Genomic DNA, 25,110 nt, shown 5'->3' on the forward strand with positions numbered 1-25,110 from the left:
CGAAACGCATCACCCCTTTCCAGGGTGACACTTTAAGCAACACTTTTTCACCTACTTCAAAGTGAAAATCAGCGTAGCTCTTCTGCCTATCGCGGGCAGCCTTGAGACGTTCCCGTATCTGGACAATCTTGTCCGTTGTCTGGAAAACTATCTCTGGTCCCGATAATTGGACCTCTCCTACTTCCGCCCAACAAACAGGCGATCTACATTTCCTACCGTATAATGCCTCGAAAGGCGCAGCCTTTATGCTGGTATGGTAGCTATTATTGTAGGAGAATTCGATTAGGGGTAGGTTCTTATCCCAGTTACCACCTAAATCGATCGCACATGCACGAAGCATGTCTTCTAACGTCTGGATAGTACGCTCACTTTGACCGTCCGTCTGTGGATGGTAAGCCGTACTGAAGTTCAAACGCGTGCCCAAAGATTGCTGGAAACTCTTCCAGAAGTGAGACGTGTATCTAGTATCCCTATCGGAGATAATAGACACAGGTATGCCGTGTAAGGCTACAATCTTATCAACATAAAGTTGGGCTAACATATCGGAGCTATACGTCTCCTTGATGGGTAGAAAATGAGCTGATTTAGTCAGCCTATCGACTATAACCCATATTGTATCGTTTCCTTTCCTGGTTTTTGGTAACTTGGGTATGAAGTCCATAGTTACGCATTCCCACTTCCACTCGGGAAGCTCAGGCTGTTGTAGCAAGCCAGACGGCTTTTGGTGCTCGGCTTTGACTTGAGCACAAGTCAAGCACCTTGCTACATGGGCGGCCACAGACTTTTTCAAGCCTATCCACCAATAGTTCGCCTTTAAATCTTGATACATCTTGTCTGCACCAGGATGGATAGAATATTTGGAACTATGGGCTTCCTGGAGGATAACATCTCGTAGTCCTCCATAAATCGGAACCCATATACGTCCGTTCAGTCTAAGGATTCCATCCTTGCTAAGAGTCAACTGCTCCTCAGTTACTCCTAATTTTTCATTAGGATAATTAGCTTCCAACACAGCCTCTCGCTGTGCAGCTAATATCCTCTCTATCAAATTGTTCTTGACCTCAATGCTCTTGGCATTGATTCGAATAGGTTTTACCCTTTCTTTTCTGCTCAGGGCATCAGCGACTACATTCGCCTTGCTGGGATGGTACCTGATCTCACAATCATAGTCATTTAAGGTCTCCATCCAACGGCGCTGCCTCATGTTCAACTCTTTCTGATTGAACAGGTGCTGGGGGCTTTTGTGATCAGAATAAATCACAAATTTAATACTATAAAGGTAATGCCTCCACAATTTCAGTGCAAATACAACGGCACCCAACTCCAAGTCATGGGTGGTGTAATTCTTTTCATGCACCTTTAGTTGCCTTGAAGCATAGGCAATCACCTTGCCCTTCTGCATAAGCACACACCCCATGCCTGTGTGTGATGCATCGCAGTAAACTACGAATTCATCTGTACCTTCCGGTAATGTCAACACAGGTGCGTTGCTTAGCTTCTGCTTCAGAACTTCGAAGGACTCTTGCTGCTTTGGGCCCCAATTAAACTTTTCCTTCTTCTTGGTTAGGGAGGTTAAGGGTGCAGCAATCCTCGAAAAATTTTCAATAAACCTCCTATAGTATCCTGCCAATCCCAGGAAACTACGAATTTCGGTAGGCGTCTTTGGCTCTTGCCAGTTCATGACCGCCTCTACCTTAGCGGGATCCACTTGGATACCACGCTCACTCACAACGTGACCTAAAAACTGAACCTCTCGTAGCCAGAATTCACATTTCGAGAATTTGGCGTAGAGTTTCTCACGCTGTAGTAATTCGAGAATGCAACGGAGGTGCTCCTCGTGGCCAGCTTGGTTTTTGGAATATATAAGGATATCGTCGATGAAGACTATGACAAATTTGTCCAAATACGGCTTGCAGACGCGATTCATGAGATCCATGAACGCAGCCGGTGCATTTGTGAGCCCAAAAGGCATCACTAGGAACTCGTAATGACCATAGCGAGTCCTAAATGCTGTCTTATGTACATCTTCATCTCTGACCCTTAGCTGATGATAGCCCGACCTTAAGTCGATCTTTGAGAAGTAGCTCGCTCCTTGCAGCTGATCGAATAGATCGTCGATCCTTGGCAAAGGATATCTATTCTTTATGGTAACTTTGTTCAGCTCACGGTAATCGATGCACAACCGCATCGATCCGTCCTTCTTCTTTACAAATAGGACAGGTGCTCCCCAGGGAGACGAACTAGGTCTGATAAAACCTTTTGCCAACAATTCATCCAACTGGGTTCTCAGTTCCTTCATTTCAGTAGGAGCTAGCCTGTAAGGTGCTCTAGCTATAGGAGCTGCTCCTGGTATGATATCTATTCTGAATTCCACTTGTCTATCTGGTGGTAAACCAGGTAGTTCTTCGGGAAAAACCTCGGGATATTCAGAAATGATAGGAAGATCCTCGATCTTTGGCTTAGGTTCTTCAATTATCACCTGAGCCATCTAAATTACACAGCCTCTGTTCAAACACCTAGAAGCTTTGAGCATAGATACGTCCTCGGCAATCCGTACTGCGTATCTCCTCGAATGGTAAGCGATTCACCACTCGGAGTCTTTAATACTATATGCCTTTTGCCGCAAATGATTTGGGCTTGATTATGGGATAACCAGTCCATGCCTAGAACAATGTCGAAACCCGCTAGTTTGAAAGGAAGTAGAGATAGGGGAAAAGAATGGTTCTTAATGGACATTTCACATCCCTCTAGCACAGTGGAGACGGTTTCTATCGTGCCGTCTGCTAACTCTACCTCGTATTTCATATCTAGGGTTTTGATCGGCATGTTCAATAGTTTACAAAACTTTTGGTCTACAAAGGACTTATCAGCGCCAGAATCGAAAAGTACTCTTGCAAATATATTATTTACGAGAAAAGTACCTGTAAGCACATTGTCGTTCTGTACTGCCTCCTTTGCATCCATGCGGAAGACTCTCGCGTTTGTCTTCTTGGTCTCCTCCGCCTTCCTGGCGTTCTTAGGGCAGTTACTCTTGATATGCCCCTTTTCATTGCAACCGTAGCAGGTTGCGTCCTTGATTTTCTTACAATCCAACGTCTTATGATCCTTGGACTTGCATAGTCCACAGGAGGAAGTCTTTGGCTGCGACTGTGAATTTGACGCAAACCTACATTTCCCAGAGTGGGGTTTCTTGCAGATTTTGCAATTGGGTCTTTCACCAGCCTGCCCATCCTTCTTCGTCTCAGCCCCTCTCTTGCCGTCACCGTTTCCACGGTGCTTCTTTCCAGATTTTCGTGAGGTATCATCCTCACGTTTCCTCTTCTCAGCCTCCTTGCTCCTTAGCGTCCTCAGACGGACAGCATCTAAAGTTAGAGACAAGGAGAGGTCAGTAACTGACCTGAAGGTCGTCGGCCGAGAGGCCTTTACGCTAGCCTTTATCGCAGGCTCCAAGCCCCCAATGAAACGGGCGATTCTTCTAGACTCTGGTGTCACAAGGTACGGAACCAGGCGAGACATCGTATTGAAGCTCGTCAAATAAGCCTGGCAGTCCAGGTTCGTCATCACCAGTGACACAAAGTCAGCCTCAATCTTCTCAACCTCATGCTGAGGGCAGTAGTTTTCCTTAATGAGAGCAATAAATTCCTCCCATGTCATCTTGTATAAAGCAGACTTACCTGATGCCTGCACCAACGCCCTCCACCATGCCAGGGCCTCGCCCTTAAATGACTGGGACACAAACTTCACCACATCCTTCTCTGCGCATCCACTGATGTCCACAATAGTGTCCATCTCATCTAGCCAGGTGATACAATCAACAGCACCTTTCTCCCCCGTAAATTCCCGGGGCTTACAAGATACAAAATACTTGTAGGTGCAACCCTTGGCACCAGATGCATCAGTGTACTCTCGTTCACGACGAATACTATTTTCTGCTGACGAGTGATTGTCATCATCCTTCTTGGGTTGAGAGGGTGGTTTGGAGTGTGTCTTTGGTTTGGAGAGTGGTTTTGTTACAGATCTGCTATGGGACTCAGTGTATTGACGATCAAGAGCTGCCTGAACAGCATTGTCAATTAGAGCCTTTAGCTGTGCGCCGGTCAGATGCACCTGCGCATTGTCGTAGTCATCTTCATTTGTATGGTTGTTCTCTCCATTGGGATCCGCCATTGTAACTTGAATCTGTTACAGAAGATAACAAAATTTTATTCAGGAGATTATCATATAATTGTCTTTCATGACAATTTGTCAACCATGGTAACAGAGACCATATTTGGTTAACTTATTAATCATTAAATCTTAGGATTTGAATATATCCTATTTTAGCTATATCGATAATATTGGCGGCTTAAAGCCTAATCACGAGGATGTTTTATACTATTAGCCGAGATTTCAGAGAATCAAAGGCATAGAGATTTGAACCGTAGTTCTTTTATCTCTTTCTGACAGGGAGTCATAGACCACCACTGCCTTTTGTCTTTATAAGACAATTATTACGGCCCATAGGCACTACACCTCTAATGGATGTTTTAATATGGTTGGCCCGTAGGCACTACATCACTTAATTGATGATTTAATAAGATTTAATCACCTTCATTGGTGATTTACCCCTGATTTTTGGTTGGGTTTTGAAACCCTTAAAGGATTATTGTATAAGAATGACGTGCGTGGTTTCAACGAAGCACATCTGCCATGATTGTTAACATGCTTGCAGCGGTTAACAGGGAATCTGAATCTTTTAATTAAGTCCTACCATCTTGGCCGGATCTTAAAAGACACCAGGCTAGGTTTCACTCGTAAGATTCTTTATTTAGGCAGATCAGTTTAAAAGGAATGGTTTTGATTTATTTCATACATATTAAAACAAAACTCATAACATACATTCCATAATCTCAAATACAATCACATATTGCCCTAAACGGGTCTTTCAAATAGTACATACCTCCATAGAGGTTTAAAATAAGTGACAAGTTCACGCAGGGACTAACATAAGATAAGTGTCCATGTAAGGACTAAAAGATAAGTCCACGTAGGGACTGAAATACGATAAATGTCCACGCAGGGACTTCTTTCAAAGTAGAAATTACATTAGTACAACTATTAAGGGCTAGTGGTCACGTTTCTTCTTTTTGCCCTTTAGTAGGTTTGCCAAGCCTTTGAGAAATCCTCGGTGGCTCTTGCAATTGCTTCTGCCCAAAAGTGAGAGGGCATTTTGGCATATGCAAGCATTGTTCTGGCAGCTTCTACTAAGGTTCTATTTTTTATTTCAACAACCCCATTTTGTTGAGGGGTTCTGGGAGCAGAAAAGTCATGAGAGATTCCTTTGTTTACAAGAAAGCTTTCAATTTTTGAATTTTTGAATTATGTCCCATTGTCTGATCTGATCCTTCTTACTGTTAGTTTAATCAGATTTTCAATTTTCTTTATAAAATTAATGATCAAATCAGGTGTTTCACTTTTCTTTCTCAAAAATTCAACCCATGTATATCTGGAAAAATCATCAACTATTACTAGTATATATTTCTTTCCAGAAAAACTTTCTGTACCTATGGGTCCACACAAATCCATGTGTAAAAGTTCCAAATTTTGTGTAATGGAAGATTCAGAAATTGACTTGTGAGAGCTTCTTTTTGACTTTCCCATCTCACAAGCATCACAAATTTTATCCTTTTTAGAGGATATGAAAGGTAACTGTAAAAATCCCGACTAGTCTCCGATTAGTCGCCGATTAATCACTAATCGGAGGTTCACCGATTAATAGCTATGCAGTCAATGGGGGTCCTATTCTGGCCAAATTTTGGCTAGATGCCAGCCAAATTTTGACCAAACCATATAAATTCCTCCCAATTACTTAAAAAAAATGGGTTAATGAGGAGTTAAAACATGTCTACTTTAAAAAACTACATATAAAAATGTGTATGTATATATGTAACTAAAAATTACATATAAAAATCTCAATCCGATTAATTCTGATTAATCCCTATTAATCCCGATTAATCGCTAGTCGGTACCCCACCGCCCGACTAGTGCCTAGCGATTCTTACAACACGGCTTTTACCAGACCTTTACTTGCTAATTTGTTTAGGTTTTTGAAATTTAAGTGAGCCAATCTTTTATGCCACAACCAACTACTTCCTTTGTTGATTTTTGAAAATAAACATAGTTTAGGATGTTCATTTTCTTCTTTGAAGTCAAAGTAATAGATTGATTGTCTTATTCTTTTCTCACTCAAGTATATTTTATTATCATCCATACCTATTAGCAAGCACTTTTCTGGTAAAAATGTTACCTGAAAACATTTGTCACAGAAATGACCACAGCTCAACAAATTATACTTTAAGCCTTCAACATAAGCTACTCTTTCAATGGTCAAACATCCATACCTGATACATCCGTATCCCATTATCCTTCCTTTCACTCCATTTCCAAAGTTCACCATTTTACCCAGCTTTGAGACAAAGTTGCTGAGTAAGCTCCTATCTCCAGTCATGTGCTTGGAGCTTCCTGAGTCGCAGTACCAGATCTGCTGCACATGATGGTCGTGAAATGGAATGATTAGAGGGTTTTAGATACCCAGGCATGCTTGGGTACACTTTCTGATGATATTCTAGTTCTATTATTTCTTCTAGATGACCTTTCATCAGAATTTCTGTTAAATGCTGAGCTATTAACAGAATTTTTCTTTTTCTTTTGGAGATGGTGTTGAACTAGCTTCAGTATTTCAACACACATACAGGAATCATCAGAAATTTCTGATTTTCCTTCTTGTAATGGAATGAAGGGATAGTTTTGAAAAGATGAGTGAACTGCTTCTGGAGTTTTTACAAACTCTTGACGGTATTCACTTCTTTTTGGTTCAAAATTTGGCTTTTCAAAGGAGTATTCAGAACATGTTGATTTGCAAGTTTCAGAATCAGATTCTGATAAGAATTTATCAGAAGTCTGTTGAGTTGCTTTTACAAAGACAGTGGGTTTGTTATTATTTGTTCTTACATAACCCAACCCTTCTCCTTTATTCTTTGGAGTGGACTCTATGAAATTTATGAATTCTTTTGCCTCTTGAAAACCTCTTACGTTAATTTCTTTATCATTGACTTTCTTGTAAAGATCTCTTCTTTCATTTTCATAGATCTCAATTTTAGCTCTTTGATCTAAACTTTGTTCTATAAGTAATTGGTTTTCAAGAATGATTTTATTCAAGGTCCTTTACAACTCATCAGATTTTTTACCATCTGATTGATGTTTAACTTGCAAGTTTAAAAAATCTGACATGAGCTCATTTAGCTTGTGTTCAAGATCAAAATTGTCTAAACTTACCTGTTGTCCTGAAGTTTCTGGTATGTCATCAGAAAGTGCCATGAGACAGAAGTTGGCCATTTCTTCTTCTTCATCATCAGAAGAATCATCAGATAGCCATGTATCTGTTCCAGCAATTAAGCTGACTTGCTGTTGTTGCTTCTTAGCTTCCTCAAGCTTCTTTTCATAGTAAGCAACATCTTTCAGCTTCTTGGTATTACACTCAGATGCATAATGACCTTTTTGCTTGCACTTGTAACACACCACCTCAGCCTTTCCTTTATCCTTAGATCTAACTTCTTCTTTAGATCTATCATCCATCCTCCTTCTATCACTCCTCTGGTACCTCTGGCCTCCTCCCCTCAACCTCTGCTCAAATGTTTTGGTGAGCAGTGCTATTGCATCAGCAAAGGTTGAAAAATTTGTTGGTGCAGTCATCTGTCGTCTTCGTCTTAATATCGAGTCTCGGGTTCGTTGCGGTTATGAGACGAACATGATGTCATCATCTTGGATGATGACATCATATGATGACATTATCATTACATGATCACATGAGACAAAACGACAAAACACATTGGATTTAAAAGGATTGTGTAGCCGTTTGATTTTTTTATTGGTTCAATATAAGGTCAAATGATATGTTACCATTAAAGAGTCCAATGAATTGCTTGCATATTATGGTTCAATCAATGAGAGGTCAACAATTAAAGGTCCAGTAGTAAAGGTGGCAGGATGGTCAAATGAGAAGGTCCGCTTTTTCTGCAAAGAATTATGTGAGTTCGCTTATTCGGTATTGGGAGGTTCGCTTATTTGGAAGTATATAGGTTCGCTTGTAATCATTTTGATGTGGTTCGCTTTTTTGGTTCTGTCATTGGAGCGAACCAGTTTTAGTATAAATAGGATCATTGTCAATTCATTTGTAACGTTGTTCAGAATTGATACCGAGGTATTGCCGGTGTTCCTTGTCAATGTAAACGTTGTAAAATCAATATACAAGAGGATTAAAGTGTGATACAAGCTGTGTACACATCCGTTTCCTTGTTTCCGCCTCTGAAACGGAGTTGAGCTCTTCCGAACGACTCGTTTAGGTCGAAATCGATCCTACAATTGGTATCAGAGCCAAGGAGGAGGAGATCTCGCATATACAGCTCGTTTTCATCACTTTTTCTGCTTCTACACCTTTCTTTTTCGAAAAAATAGAACTTTTTACGGTCAAAATCGCTTTAAGTTCACACAGTGTGTGCGTAATCATGTATTAACAAAACCTGGAAGATTTCAGAACTAAAATCGGCTTAAAATTGATTCAAATTGAATTTTAGCTTGAAAGTTGTTCGTGTTTTGCTGACGTCATCGAGGTCCGCTCAAAAAATTGCTTAGATTCGCTCATAAAATTCATGGTCCGCTCAAAAAAAAAATTCAGGTCCGCTCAAAAATTAGTCAGGTTCGCTTTTTGAGACAATAGAGGTCCGCTTTTTGAAACAGTCGAGGTTCGCTCTTTGTGACATTTGTGGTCCGCTTATAAAGACATTTCTGGTTCGCTCAAGCGGTTCATCATTGAGATTCGCTCATTGTGACAGTGAAAACGTTCATCGGGTTATGCAATACATTTTAAAAGGTTGATCAGTGGTTACATGAGATAATAATTAATTGTCGGCTGATATTCCACCAATTGTAGCGGACCTAGTGATGAATATGCAGCTTCTTTGCATGTGGTGAATATGCTTGTTTAATCGGTCCAATAGTTGAAGAGTTGCCGCCCAATCCTATCAGAATTACTTAAAAAATGAATGACACCAATAGTTGAATTTTTAAAGTAGTGATATAGTTGAATTGGAGGCCCAATCGTATATCAGTTAAGTGATTGTTGGCCCAATCAACGTTTAAGGAGGTGCCGACCCACTAGCCCAATATTCACTAAAAGTAGCCGCCCATAAATGTGATTGAATGTAGTGATGGCCAAATAGAAATTTTTGTTTTAAAAAAAAATATATATACTTTTCGGCCAAGTTCAAAACATAACAAGTTTTTGGAATTTTGAAACTGGTTTAGAATTTGTGAAGTATTGTAAGGGTGATTTCTGGTTCACTTGAGATTTGATTCCAGTTCAGGTTGTTTGAGTTCGATTTCGTTCCAGGTCGTGTGATTTTGCCAGGTCATTGAAAAGGTCAAAGCTGTCCGCACAGTGTGTCAATTTTCAGTCTGCTCAGTGTGTCAATCTTCTGTCCGCTCAGTGTGTCAACTTTCAGTCCCACAGAAAATTCATCAGTTCGAGTACCAGTTCATTTCCATTAATTGATAAATCTTTAAACTGATTGTGTTTTTTGTTTGTGTGTATTCAGGTATTTTCCGAAGCATCATCTGAGTTCTGAAACATGGCTGAAGAGTTCTACAATGCGTTCGCGACACCCGTTGCCCCTGTAACTCCTGCTGAAGCGTTGTATAATGAGAATGAGACGGGCACTCATCAAAAACCGCCGAAACTCATGTACATTGAAGATTTTCAAGGTTGGAAGAACCGATTCGAGAATTGGGTTCAAGCTTACAGATTCGACGCATGGTGTTCTTTACTGAAAGATTACGAGAAACCAAAGAATGAACGCGGTTTGGAAAAGGGTTTCAATGATTTTACTGAAGCTGATAAGTTGAAGTACACTAGTGAGAGGATGATGATCAGCATCCTTCAGCAAGCTGTTAAAGAAGACATCTTTGTCTTACTTCAACATAATGGTACCGCTAGATCAATCTGGGAAGCGTTGATTCAGAAATTCAGAGGGAGTGCTGATATGATCAAAAACAAGAAGGCATTATTGAAGAAATCGTTTGACATGTTTACTGCATTTGATCATGAAACAACCAAGCAGACTATAGATAGATACTGTCATCTAGTATTGGAAATGGGTAGGTTGGATATCAAGAAAGATGATGATGAGTGGGTTGATAAGTTAGCAGAGGCGTTACCACAGCATAAGTGGGGAACGTATTTGATGGTTGTGAAACTTATGAGAAAATCCGAGAACATGAACTTGGCTCAGTTTATTCAGAAAATCGAAGAGCAGGAGCTGGATATTCAAAAGACAGCTATCATGACAAATCCAAATGCAAAGCAAGACGTCAGTCTGTACTATCGAGGGAACAAGTTTGAGACCACTCCCAGTCAAAGTCCAAAGATTAGTACTGCATTCAGTGCTGATGGTTCTGCAAGTCCAACTGCAAGTACTACAACTCAAAGTGGTGGATCTACTTCATCATTCTCAAGCTTTGATCCAAACAGTAACACACCTAGCCCTCAGAAGCAAAATTCAACAAATCTGCAGTGTAATGTGACCTTAAACATTCAGAATGGTCAACCTCTTTCTCCTGAGGTGGCAAAGCAACACATGGCATCTCTTGTCGCCATGTTGGAGTCATATGAAAGTTTGATTGCCGGAAGGATTGGTAATCCGATGCTCAAAAAAGAAGATTACGACCAAATCGATGCAGAAGAGCTAGAGCTGATGGATGTGAAGTGGTGCTTAGCTAGTGCCTGCAGGAGAGCTGAAAAATTTCAACAGATTACTGGCAGAGACGAGTTCCGAGGAATGGCTGCTTCTCCACTTGGTTTTGACAAGTCAAAGGTTACCTGTTTCCGATGTAAAGGAAAAGGTCACTTTAAACGAGAATGTAAGAACCAGGAGTCAACTGGTAGTCAAGAAAAGAGCAATTATTATCAGAAATCAATCTTTCATCAAATCGATCAAAAACCTCAACAAAAGGAACCGCAAACTGCTCATGGCAGAATGATTGAAGAAGCCAATAGGAAAGCTTATTATGGGATAATAGATCAAAGTGATGAGGTTGTTGCACAGGGATTTAGCTGGGACAACTATATACCTAGTGGAACTAAATCTGATGTTGCACTTGTTACCAGGATTCTGGATCAAAATGAGGATTGTTAGAAAAGGATTCCGATATTTCCAGATCTTGGAAGTGATGTTGATACGGATGATGAGGAAGATTATCTTAACAAATGTCGAAAAAGCATTGATCCTGACAGTTTTAATTTTTTCTATGCAGATAAAGTTGAGATGCTGAATCAGAAAAAGATTGCTTGATTGCAGAGAGAGCTAGAAGCAGCAAACTTACTCGCTGATGAAAAGGCGAAGACTGAAGCTGTAGAAACAAAAGATGAAGCAACTGCTGAGATTGCAATAGAGAAGATTGTTGAAATAGAGAAAGTGGTCGAGAAAATTGTCGAAGTCGAAAAACTCGTGGAAGTTGAGAAAATTGTTGAAAAGATTGTTGAAATAGAAAAGATTGTCGAAGTCGAGAAAATTGTAGAAGTTGAAAAGACTGTCGAAGTCGAAAAGATAGTTGAAAAGGTGGTTGAAGTTACTAAGCCATGTGAGAAATGTTCAGAATCTTGCAAAGAGTGTGATGAGAAAGACAAAAAGATTGTCGACTTAGAAAAGATTAAGGAAGATCTACTGTTCGATGTGAAGTATGTTAAAGAGTCATACGACGTATTGAACAGGACAGTTGACAGTTTGAAAAGAGCAAATGCAGAATTTGAAAAAGCAAATGACAAGATGAGTGCAACTTTGATGACAAAGCAAAGTGTCATTAATGATTATATCGAAGATTGTGCTAACTTGAAGAAGGAGTTGGATCTTGAGAAGATCGAGAGTGAAAGGATCAACCGATTACTTTTGAGTTATACTACTTGTGATTATTTGATTGATCGTGTTATCCTACTGTCGCAGGTCTTGAAGCTTTCAAGAAGAAAGAAAAAGAAGAGGATACTGGTAAGAAACCAAGTGTCAAGTATAACAGATGTCCGCCTCCTATCTTTGAGAGTTATTCCCCCAGGAAACCAAATGAGGAACAAGTAGACAAGGCTCTAAACATCAAATTAAAGTCTGAAATCACTGATGAATTACCAGACAATATTGATGTTACATTCACAGCGTCTGACACTGATCATGAGTCTGAGTTAGTTAAGAGAGTTGTCGATCAGGTGTTGGATATGGATGAAGAGTCAAAGTCGGAGTCTAAGTCTGATAGTTCGAGTTCGTCTGAGAAAAGTCCGAGTTCACCGGTTAAGAGGAGTTACAATAAAGAATTCCTGTTATCAAAATCTAATTTGAATGACGAATCAATCAAAGTAGCATATACGTTGAATGATTCAGACAAATTATATTCTGATGAGGAATTTCCAATAAGAAGTGTCAAAACTGAAATGATCAAACAGGTTTTCAAATTAACAGAAATTAATATTTCTGAAATAAAAGATGTAAATCTTACTGAGAAACCTAAAAAGTACACTTCAAGAGTTCAACAGATATTGAACAAGAAAAAGGGTTATGATTATGGTTCAGGTTATCGAAAGAAACCAAACCATAATGGTAATCTCAAAAAGAAAGGTCTTGGTTTCAATTCTTCAGAAAATTATAAAAATCAGAAAACTTATAAACCAAAAACAAAATTTGTTTCAGGAGGAAGTTCAGAGGATGAACAGAAGAAACCGTTCTGGAAGCAGTCGAATCAAGAGTTTCTTGCTGAAGTGAGGAAGAATGTGAGAAAATCTGCTCAAAGAGTTGACAGAAGAACCTGTTTCAAATGTCAAGAAGTTGGACACATAGCTTGGAATTGCCCCAAGACCAACTACCAAAAACAGGGAGTTTCTTCTAACTCTATTTTGAGAAAAACTTGTGTTGATAAAAAAGAACAACCTGTGAAAAATGTTAAAAAGTTTGAAAATTCTACTTCTGAGGAAGGAGAAAGTTCAAAACGTTTTTACAAAAGAAAAGGTGATTTGAGTAAACAAAAATGGGTGGTTAAATCCGAGGGTAATTCTGACAATGAATCTGATTCCATAAAATCAGAGGAGTCACTGGTTGAGAAAAAGATTGCGAATTCCGTTCCTGTGATGAACGATGAGAATTTTCCGAAATTGTCAAAGGAAAATTTGATGAAGAAAGTTGGAAAGGTTGAAATTTCAAATCAATTCTTCGCTGATAAAGGAGAATTTGATGTTGAGAAGGCTTTCAACGGGAAAGTCAAACACATTTTTGGGAAGATGGTTGATAAGAAGGTAAAAGGTGCTAAAGAATTTTATAAATCAAAATGTTGGTGGGACAGATGTGTTCCAAAGTCACCCAAGGCTGGTGAGGCTTGGGTGGACATTATGTTTGAGTAAAACACCGGACTTGGCGGAGACCCCAAGTTGGTAATCGTGGATCAGGAATCGGCATCTTTCATGTTTAATTAGGATGATTTGAAAATGTTTGAAATTGTCAAAATTTTACAGGTTTAAGGACTATGCCGGAGCTTCCAGGTTGGTAAGCGAGGAGCAGGTATCGGCATTTTTCTTGAGGAATTTACTACGGTAATGTCAATCATGCAAAACGGTAAAAAAGGTTTGTTTATGTTTGTTTACAAGTGGTTAGAAGATTTGATTGTGCATAACTTGTGCATACGGTAAATCAAGGACATTAATTTGTACTTGCATTTTCCTACAAGTGATTGAGACAAGATAATGAACCACATCCCCAAACTTAGTATTGATATACTTACAAGTAATAAAATCAATCAAACTTATTTTCCGGAACAATCATTTTGATTAAAACAAACTTAAGTGTTTTGAAATCTAAATGAGAAAATAGTTTGTTGATAGGGGGAGTTCTGATTGTTATGCCAAAGTGAATGGCGAATTGATGCGATTTGATATCGGTTGTCATGTTTCTGTACAGTTTGTTTTCAATTTTCGTTAATGTGTTTGCATTTTAGGGGGAGTAGAAAATTTTCAGAAAATCCAAAAACATTAGAAAATTTGAAAAAGACAAAAACATGATAAAATCCAAAAATGAGTTTGTTGTGAAAAAGAGGAAATGATAGTACATCAACGGACTATCACAACATGCTAAAGAATTGGAAAGTTTAAAAGTGTTAAACAATCTTACTGCGGATGTGTCAGTAGATTTTTACACATTTAGTAGATTGTGACGAGATATAAACCTAAAATTCAAACTTGCTTGTTCTGTGGGTTAACACAAACTTGGATATATAGGTAACCCCTGAAATCTTGTTTGAAAGGTCCCTTATTCTGAGATACTAGGTCTTTATGCTCAGTGATATCTGGGGTATTATCCCGGGACTTCTGCTATATGGAAGTACTGACCTAGTCCCCGGATAATACTTTCTGCAAATGCTTGAAAAAGCGCCGCCCTCAGCAAATAGATGAAACAATAAAATTGATAGTCATTGCTGTTGTAAAAAAGATCCTCTAAAGGGGACCCACCAAAAGTCGAGCCGTCATCTCTCTGCTGAACGGAAGTTCTGACCTGAGCTCTCACGGTTTCGCAACTAACCCCTTACAGATATCAGCTGTGGTATACTCACCTGTAAGACTGAATATTGGGATCTGGATACGGGAGTATATTCAAGTAGTGGGACACACGGATAAGTTTAAGTGCTTAAAACATTAATATCGTATCTCGGAACAGTTGAACTTTGTGTGAAAATTTAAGTGGACCAATATATTGACAATCTAGGTAAATCGTTTAGAACTTAAAATGAAATGAAGCTTAACGGTGTTGGTGATTTGTCTCATTAGCTGATATGATCCTCTTACACAAACTCTCACAAAAATAATGTTTGTAAATATTTCTGTACTGCATTTTATTTCTCTTATGTCAAAAAATCCAAAAAGATTTTCAGTGTGTTTTAGCATAAATTTTTGAAAAAGTCAAAAATATTTTCGACAACTGAGATTGAAAAGTTGATGTTCAAAATTCCGGGTGCTAAACATGATGAACAAATGGTTTGGGAGAGTGTGTTGTTTTGAAAATAAAAATGATATATCTTCAAGTGGTTTATCAAAGATTAACATTGTAACATTATCTTTGATTGTATAATTTCTGCAAGTGAATCATTAGATCTTTACATGTTATCATCAGAAAATTTATTTTTGGGTAGAGGATGTGCAGGTTTTTAAGCGATAGAGAACCAGGTTCCGATACCTGAAGACTTTGTGATTACAACATGCCAGACTGCGATCCCAGCATATCGAAAGGGGGAGTCTGAAGACATCTGAGTAGAGATTGTGCGTGGAGAGTCTGTTGGTGATTATGAAAAGAGAAGAGAAAGATTTGAGGATGCTTGCACTGTGAGAAAGACTGAAGTCGTAGAAGACTCGACACTTAAGACTCGTCAACATCTGAGGGGGAGTCTGTTGGTGCAGTCATCTGTCGTCTTCGTCTTAATATCGAGTCTCGGGTTCGTTGCAGTTATGAGACGAACATGATGTCATCATCTTGGATGATGACATCATCATTACATGATCACATGAGACAAAACGACAAAACACATTGGATTTAAAAGGATTGTGTAGCCGTTTGATTTTTTGATTGGTTCAATATAAGGTCAAATGATATGTTACCATTAAAGAGTCCAATGAATTGCTTGCATATTATGGTTCAATCAATGAGAGGTCAACAATTAAAGGTCCAATAGTAAAGGTGGCAGGATGGTCAAATGAGAAGGTCCGCTTTTTCTGCAAAGAATTATGTGAGTTCGCTTATTCGGTATTGGGAGGTTCGCTTATTTGGAAGTATATAGGTTCGCCTTTAATCATTTTGATGTGGTTCGCTTTTTTGGTTCTGTCATTGGAGCGAACCAGTTTTAGTATAAATAGGATCATTGTCAATTCATTTGTAACGTTGTTCAGAATTGATACCGAGGTATTGCCGGTGTTCCTTGTCAATGTAAACGTTGTAAAATCAATATACAAGAGGATTAAAGTGTGATACAAGCTGTGTACACATCCGTTTCCTTGTTTCCGCCTCTGAAACGGAGTTGAGCTCTTCCGAACGACTCGTTTAGGTCGAAATCGATCCTACAAAATCTGATGATGAATCAGAAGTTTCAAAGGCCTGGCTGTTTGATGGTTGTGGATCATTGGAAGTTGTTTGTCTCTGTGAGTTAGAGATAAGAGCTAAAGATCCCCCTCTTTGAATGGTTTCTTCAAATATTTCTTCCTCTCTGGGATCAAGATGCTATATAAGTCATGAAGACTCATGTTTCCTAGTTCTAAGGTTGAGGACAAAGTCATTGTGAGACTCCTCCATTCTCTAGGCAAAGCATCAAGAAATTTTATGTTTCTTTCATCATTTGATTTAGTTATTCCAAATTTCTTTAGCTCGTTTAAAAGTTTTGTGAACCTTTGATATGTGTCATTTAACTTTTCATCAGGTAAACTTTTAAACCTTTCATAGGATGATACGTTGTTTGTTCTCTTGTTTCTTTTCATCCTTTCTCCTCCTTCACAAAGATTTTCCAACTGATCTCGTATTTCCTTAGCTGATGCACAAGCATCAACTTGTGAAAATATGTCATTGGGGATGGCCATTATTAAGAGTGATTTTGCTCTTTCATCCCCTGCTACCAGTTCCTTGTCTTCCTCACTCCAAAGTATTTCACTTTTGGGAGCTCGGGAGGCAGGGATAGCAGGTAGTTGGTCAGTTGCTGGAATTGCAGGTATTTCAGTCATTGGTATATGTGGACCCCTTTCAATGGATCTAAACAGAGCTCGGTCATGACCATTAAGGAAATTGACCATCCTGATTTTCCATTGGGGGTATTCCTCCCTGACCAGAGTCGGAGGTTTGGACATAGAACCAATGTTGAAAGCATTATTCCAAGTTTGAAAGTTGGCCATATTTAGAAAAAAGAAGAAGAGCGATTGATCGTTTGAAAATAATTTATTCAATCTGCTCTGATACCAATTGTTGGACCCAGTATGGCCTTAACAACTTCTTTTTACGTAATATGGCAAGTAATTTCAGTATATGTGAAAAAGATGTGCGGAAATGAAAATCGGACTTTCAAGAAACAAGACCTACAGAATTATCAAGTTTATATCACTTTGAAACAAATTAGTTTAACAAGGTGATTGTAAGATTATTATCTAATACAAATGAATCTTGATTTCTGTGGGTGAGAAGAGCAATGGAGTTTGGGTGTTTGTATGTGAATGTTAAGCTTCAAACTCAAGTATCTTCTGCCTCTCGAGCCTTCTATTTATAGGACGGCTGTGGACATGAATAAACAATTGTTTATTCATGCAATAAGTCCTGCGTAAAGTAGCAATTTGACATATTCATTGAATCCATCGTTCAAGTTGCATTTGTAATCATGAAAACCAATAATGTCATGCTTCGGTCATGGGTGGCAGGATAGAGTTGTGATTTTTAGACAATTGGGTCTTTTATCAGAATTTATGATAAACCACTTCATCAGAAATTCTGGTGAACAAATCATCAGAAAGTCTGATGATCAGAATTTGTCAGAAACTGATGATATTTCATCAGAAATATCATCAGATCCATCAGAAATAACCTTCTCTGATAATCCAAATCAACTCTTGATCAACTTGTGATTCTTTGTAGTAGATACTTTGCTTTTCAGTTGTCCCAACTGATTTTCTTCATCTTGCTGTGTTCTTCAGGACTGCTATCTTCTTCAGAGATCCAGTTGATTGAGATTTTCTTCAATACTTACAAATAAAGTTTCCTAACAAGGGTCCACCATAGTTGGACACAAGATGGCCAGCTCGTTTGACCTTTTCGTATACGCCTCAATCTCTGACCCCGTCATTTTCAGATTAAAGAATTCCACTTCCAACTTGTGGATGTCATCACGAGTGCAATATTACCGCTTGATTAGTTCCTTGAATTCGTTCCAAGGGGTGGCGTTAGCAGCTGCCAACCCTAAAATCTGAACTTGCGCATTCCACCAGGTCAGCGCAATGCCTTCGAGAGTACCGGTGGCATACTTCACCCTGCGAGCCTCAGAGCATTCACATATCTCAAAGACGGACTCGAGCTTTTCAAACCAATGGAGGAGTCCAACTGCTCCTTCAGTGCCACTGAATGTGCTAGGACGACAGTCCATGAAAGTCTTGAAGGTGCAAACAGGTGGCTGAGCGTATTGACCTCCTGCTTGTGCGGCTGCTAGTGCCGCAGCAACTTGTTCGTTGATTAGAGCCGTCAACTAGGCTTGAGTTATGTTAACGCGTCCAGCCATGATCTTCATTTCAAGGCAGCATAAGTGAGAGAGGTTCGCGAAAAAAATGCGATGACAGAAGAGAGTAAGCACACAAGTGTTCTCAAGCAATAGTGGTTACGTTTATCTAAGCATACCATGAGCAAAGTTCTATGTAATCTAGCAAGTAGGTAATGTAAACATGAATAGTATCACCTATAGTGTTGAGTCTTGCACGTGGAGCGAAGCGTCGTTGTGGATCGTTGAGCACTGTACAGGTTATAGTCTGGTTTTAATAAAAACATTTTCCCCTTATTAAAACCAAGTTCACTATAACCAATGGCTCTGATACCAATCTGTCACACCCCCAAAATCCACACGCGGAGTATCACCGCCTGGAGGCGTGACATGACCAGGATCAAGCCACCAATCATATTGAACAATAGTAAATGTAATTCAACCAAACAATATGAAAGGTTTTCCAAAACAAAAGTATAGTTTCAATGTTTAGCGGAAGCATAAATGGATTAGTGAACACGCACAAGGGAAGTGGGCCGATCCCAGCATTGGGCTGCCCTCATGGTCTCGAGTCCAAGTATAGTGAGCCGAGAAAGAGAAGTGTACGGCCCAAAAGGGCTTGTGCGATTAGGACAAGTGTTATGCAACTATACTTATAGCATTCACATAAAATCACGTAGCACATAATATAACAATGTCGTAACATACATTGAAATCAAGCACATCAATCAATCAAGTAACGTTCATACAAGTTGTGTCAAAACACAAAGAAAGGTTCTGGAATACGGGTTGTCACACTCTGACACTTAGGATTACCTTTCCATGTCGTGTTGGCACACCTGAGTTGTACATTGTTTGGTTAACTTTACATTCTGCTATTATCTTTTTGGTAATCATGACCAACCGATCAGTTAACTAAGTTAACTGATTTGAGCTTTGGTGATCAATAACGAGGTTAAAACCTTCATGCATAACTTCTATGAATCTTGTGAACATACTGGACTGATAATATACTAATACTATAACTAATAAACTAAATAGAATCACGAAAGTAACTGTTTAATAGTTAAAATGTTCAAAACAAAAAGTTGCCGACCAACAGTCCTAGGACATACGTATGGCACATCCGTCCCAGACACACTCGTACGAACTGTTCGTATTTACGTCCTCGTCATTTTGATTTCATGTTCCTTGTCACTGATTCTGTCGGGCAAGCTTGGACCCGTAAAACCACAGAAATATCAATGTCAGATAAGTGTCGAATAGCATACATTTTCTATTTATTTTTACTTATTATTTTTGTAGTATACTAAGTACTTTAATTCCTGGAAACTTAATTCCCAACTAGGCTCGAGCTCAGCTTGTTATGTTTTGATTTAGCTCGAGCTCGAGCTCAGGTCGATTCGACTCGAGCTGTTTTGAAAACAACCTCAAACGAATTAAAAGCTCGGCTCGAGCTCGCTTCAACATCGCTTAAGCGAGCCAAAGCTCGGCTCGAGCTCGGCTCACCATTGTTATAATCATCATTATTATATTATATATATAAAAAAAACTAAAATTTTGCTTGGGCTCGTTTTTGTATTTCAGGCTCGATAACTAAATGAGCTGTATTTCAGGCTCGAACTCGGACTCATTAAGGCTCGGCTCGTTCGAGCTTTTAACTCAACTAATCACGAGTAGTTCTCGAACCTTAAGCATAAATCTCGAAATTAGCCTCAAGTAGAAAGACGTAGATATTTAGCGTGGCTCTTTCCTTAAAGTAGAAAGACGACTGATTATACGTGTAGTCGTCTTCTTTATAGTAACCACATCAACCTCTGTCATATTCATTTCTCCCCTCTCTCTCTCTCTCTCTCTCCTCCAGCCACCACAACAGCTGCCATAGACGACTTTTTAAATTTCCTCAGATTCCCCAAAGAAAATTCAGCAAGCTCTTCAACCAAATATCTGTGAGTTCATCCGTTGTTCATCTTTCTATTGATTTCCACCTTCATCTTATCAAACCCACTTGAGTTTTTGGATTTAACGCAACCCCTTTTCATGGGGTTTGATAATTTCATGAAATTGATCTGGGTTTAATTGTTAATTGTTTATTGTTTGTTGCCCCTTTATTATGTTGATGATGGTTTCACGTTGCCAGAGTGTTGTTGCTTACACCTTTTTTAAATTTAAAAGTTGTTTTGTAGTGATTGAATTGTTTATATACCTTCTTTTTTATGAGATCTATGACATTTAAATGGTAATTTCGTCTATTTGGCTATTTGTTCTGTTTTATTTAGAAAACATCAGGTAGGGTTTAGATCATTAACTTCAAATAAGTTCAGAAAAAAATACTTTTTTTAGGATAAAAGTTGAATCAACCGAATCTAGATGTTTGTTTCTGTTGCCCATTTTTCTTTTTTTATTTGCTCTTTTATTTGTTAGCAGTATAGTTTTCTCACCCCTTTATGTGATCGGTAGACTACTTACTTTTTGTATAGTTGTTTGTTCTGCAAAAGAAAGGAAAAAAAAAGGGGTTTTTAGAGTCGGGGGTCTGAGTTGGGAGCATCCTCTGTATCCCGGGGGGTCAGAGGACCTCCCGAGAACTACCGGTAGCTTTTTCTATAAATGAGATTTTACTGGGTATGTTTGTCTATCTGTTTGTATATGTAGGTGTGTGTCAGTGTGTATGATCTTTATGTATATTTATATGCATGATCTTTTCATCTTTTCTGGGCTTCAAAACTGAAAAAATGAGCATAAGAAGCTTAGATATGATGTTGATTACTACTGTAATAAAAAAATAATCGTGTTTTATTAGATGAATAATGTGATTTCTGATTTGGTTGTTTATGTCTTGCAGGATAAAATATGCTTGATTGACCGGTGACGATCTTGTGAAGGCTTATAGAGTTACATTATTTTCTTGAGTTGTGGTTACTGTGATCCATGGGGTTCTTTGAAGAAATGGGATTCTATGGAAATCTCGATTTTCTTTCGGCCCCAAATTGCGAGGGAGAACGGGCACCCGAAACCGAACAAGACGCACCCGTTGAGGAAGATTACAGCGATGAAGAAATGGACGTTGATGAGCTGGAAAGGAGGATGTGGCGAGACCGAATGCTTTTAAGGCGGCTTAAAGATCAAAACAAAGGTAAAGAAGTCGATAACACAAAGCAACGTCAGTCACAAGAACAAGCCAGACGAAAGAAAATGTCTCGAGCCCAAGACGGGATCTTGAAATACATGCTCAAAATGATGGAAGTTTGTAAGGCTCAGGGGTTTGTTTACGGAATTATTCCGGAAAACGGGAAGCCCGTTACTGGAGCCTCGGATAATCTCCGGGCCTGGTGGAAGGAAAAAGTCCGGTTCGATCGAAACGGGCCTGCTGCTATTTCTAAATACCAAGCGGACAATTCGATTCCGGGAAAAAACGAGGATAATTGCACCCAGGTTTCCACCCCGCACACGTTACAAGAACTTCAAGACACCACTCTCGGTTCGCTTTTGTCGGCTTTAATGCAACATTGTGACCCGCCACAACGGCGGTTCCCGTTGGAAAAGGGTGTTCCGCCGCCATGGTGGCCCACCGGAGGTGAGGAATGGTGGGGCCAGCTTGGGTTACCGAAAGAACAAGGGACTCCACCGTATAAGAAACCTCATGATCTGAAAAAGGCGTGGAAAGTCGGTGTTTTAACGGCTGTGATCAAACATATGTCGCCGGATATCGCGAAAATTCGTAAGCTTGTTAGGCAATCTAAATGCTTACAAGACAAAATGACGGCTAAAGAAAGTGCCACGTGGCTTGCTATTATTAACCAAGAAGAGGCCTTATCACGTAAGTTGTATCCGGACAGCTGTCCACCTGTATCAAGTGGGAACGCGTCGTATCTTGTTACCGACGCCAGTGATTATGATGTGGATGGTATAGAAGATGACCAGACCGTTGAAGTAGAAGAGTGCAAGCCGCAACCCGTTGACGTCAATAATCGTTATAATCTCGGGCTCGTCGGGTCTCAACAGGCTCACGTCAAGGGTGAGGTGGTTGAAATCGCGAGCCCGGATAGTTTCGGTCAGAAGAGGAAGCAATCATCGGATGACCAGCAGCCACCAAAGATATACACGTGCGAGTATTCTCAATGCCCTTATAGCGACACTCGTGTAGGTTTTACCGACAGATATTCAAGAAACAATCACCAGATGAATTGTCTGTATCACCCTTCGAATAATAATCCTTCGCGTAGTGGAACCATGAGCTTCCAAATGAAAGAACCAATGTTCACTATACAACAATTTGGTCAACCAAAGATGACCACCGGTCAACCACTTGGACTTCCGGGAGATGGTCAAAGGGCGATTTCCGACCTGATGTCGTTTTACGATACAAATCATCAAACCACAAACGGAAATCTCAACTCGGGTACACTCGATGTTAACTTCGACCACCAGAAGCAAAAGTTTCCCATCCAACTCGATGACGACTTTTTTGGACATGGTGTCGAGTCAAACATAGCTTCGAATCAGTCAACGTTTATGCCGACAGGATTTCAGCTTGACAACAAAGCAACATACAGCCCTGCTTTTGATGCAAACAATAATTTGGATTTCAGATTTGTTTCACAGTCTCCGTTTAATCTTGCGGGAGTTGACTTTTCTGGCGAGTCAAACCCGACCCCAGACGTGTCAATGTGGTACCTTTAAAATCATCAACAAGATTCCCCAAAAAACAGGTGAAAAAACCTGTTTTTTAATCCATAGTATAGTAGCATCAAGTTAGGTACATTATATCATATGCTTGTTTAAGTTTCATGTGACCAAATACTGATGTACTTGTGTAACTATATGTTGTTATATATAGTGTGTATTATATCAATTATTGGGGTTGCTAGTTTTTTGTTTGTTGATTAAGCCTGACAAAACGCGCAGTCGGGTAATGGGTCAAATGACGCATATTTTAGAAGCAATTTGCTTTACTAGACCCAAATCGAGCTGTTGTATAATTTTAGTAGACTCAAATGAACGCATATACAAAATCTTTTTACCCAAATCAGCGAAACCCAAGTTGACTCGTTATTGGCCCGTTTTATAATTTCACTAGACCCAGTTGTTCCTATAAGCAAAATCTTTTTTTACCCAAAACGAGACCCAAATCGAGCCGTTGTATAATTTTAGTATATACCCAAATGAACGCATCGTCAAAACCCAAGCTGACCCGTTGTATAATTTTAGTAGACCCAAATGAACCTAGAAGAAGCGCAATCTGTTTACCCAAATCAACAAATTTATTGATGAAGGGGTCAAAATTGTCATGTATGAAACAACCAAAATCGACCCTTTAGGTGGGGTGGGACTTGACAAAATACATACAGTGAAGAAAGGTGTTTTGTGAGCATCTAGACAAAAGGAAGGGTGGATGCATGTGAGGGTTGTTGGGTGAGTGATAAAGTTTTGAGTCTTTTTGGAACCAGTTGACCAAAAGATTAGAGGACATGAACATGTGACCTGTTGGGTCCATTGTTTTGGGACCAGATATGGATAGAGTTTAGGAATATGCAAAATAGCTGGATGCCCAATTGTCCACTAAGTAACAACACATAACGTTAAGGTCGGATAAAGCTATCAATGGATGTCTTGACTTTTGCTATTAAGGTGTTTGTCGACTGTTATGGTGGCTTAGGACCTAATCTTTTGTTTATCTTTTTTAAGTTGAAGCTTTGTCATGATTGGTGTTGGCAAATCTTTTGGATTATGCCGACAAAATCCGTGATTTTTTGTTCGACTTTGTTTGATTATTTGTTTTTTACTTTTTTTTAACGGGTGGTGGACCAAAGATTTTTTTTTTTTTATCGGTATTTTTTTATTGGTTGAGTCATGGAATTTCTTTTGCCGGATTGAGTGACGAAAATGAAATATGAGTTAACTTTCGTTTTGCTCCCTGTGGTTTGTTCATTTTAACGGTTTTGTCCCAATAGTTTAAAATAGTCATTTTCCTCCCTGATCTTTCAAGTTTTTCGTCAGTTTGCTCCCAGGCTCTAACTCAGTTAAAACGTTTAATTAAAAGTAGGGGTATTTCGGTAGTTTACTCTCTAGCTCTAACTCAATTAAAACGTTTAGTTAAAAGTCGCGATAGTCGTGGTCAGCAGGTGGTAGTTGCAGGTGGTGGTGGATGGTTGTGGATGGTGGTGGCCGGTAGAAAGAGTGGTTGGAAAGATGGGGGGTCAGAAAAGAATTACTTATATACATGTAAATAAACAAGTTATAGGTTTATTTAGGTAAAAAGACTTATATGCCCTTGCTTTTATCTATAAAATTACTAAATGTCCTTCTAGTTAATGGATTGAGTAAACTGCAATTTTACCCCCTGAGGTTAGGGGTCATTGGCACCCTTACCCCCTAACGAAATAATTGCAATTTTACCCCCACTGTTAACTGTTATGTCGCAATTCTACCCCTCGGCTTCAATTTTCTTGACCGGTCTGTTGACTTGGGGGTGAAAAGACTATTTTACCCTTTTGTTTTACCCCCCAACGTTTGTTGTTATGTCGCATGTTTACCCCCTGGAATCAAATATGTTGCCTGATCTGTTGACTTTGGGTAAATTACTAAAATACCCTTTCTTATAACCCCCTATAATTTGTGTTTAGAAGCAAAATTACCCCCTGCACCTTCCAAAACCTTTCCCGCCACCACCCATATTCGATTCAACCACCCATATAAACCCCCTTGCATCAAATATGTTGACTGAATGCTTACTTTTAACCAACCAAAGCATTAGGAATGCAAGGTTGTAACAATTTAATA

The 25,110-nt window shown here is 39.3% G+C and overlaps 1 protein-coding gene across 1 annotated transcript; it reads left to right on the forward strand.

The window, feature by feature from the left end:
• The first annotated feature begins 20,097 nt into the window (after nucleotides 1-20,097).
• Nucleotides 20,098-23,200, forward strand: LOC110911956 (protein ETHYLENE INSENSITIVE 3). Its single transcript, XM_022156618.2, has 2 exons — nucleotides 20,098-20,279; nucleotides 21,173-23,200. The coding sequence occupies exon 2, from the start codon at nucleotides 21,259-21,261 to the stop codon at nucleotides 23,008-23,010; it is 1,752 nt and encodes a 583-aa protein (XP_022012310.1). The 5' UTR covers nucleotides 20,098-20,279; nucleotides 21,173-21,258; the 3' UTR covers nucleotides 23,011-23,200.
• Nucleotides 23,201-25,110: the final 1,910 nt, after the last annotated feature.

The sequence above is a fragment of the Helianthus annuus genome, chromosome 15 (genome assembly GCF_002127325.2).
Source record: "Helianthus annuus cultivar XRQ/B chromosome 15, HanXRQr2.0-SUNRISE, whole genome shotgun sequence".
NCBI classification, from domain to species: domain Eukaryota; kingdom Viridiplantae; phylum Streptophyta; class Magnoliopsida; order Asterales; family Asteraceae; genus Helianthus; species Helianthus annuus.

What these genes read in the sequence shown, in the direction of transcription:
- LOC110911956 (XM_022156618.2), top strand. Translation starts at nt 21,259, where the DNA reads ATGGGGTTCTTTGAAGAAATGGGATTCTATGGAAATCTCGATTTTCTT.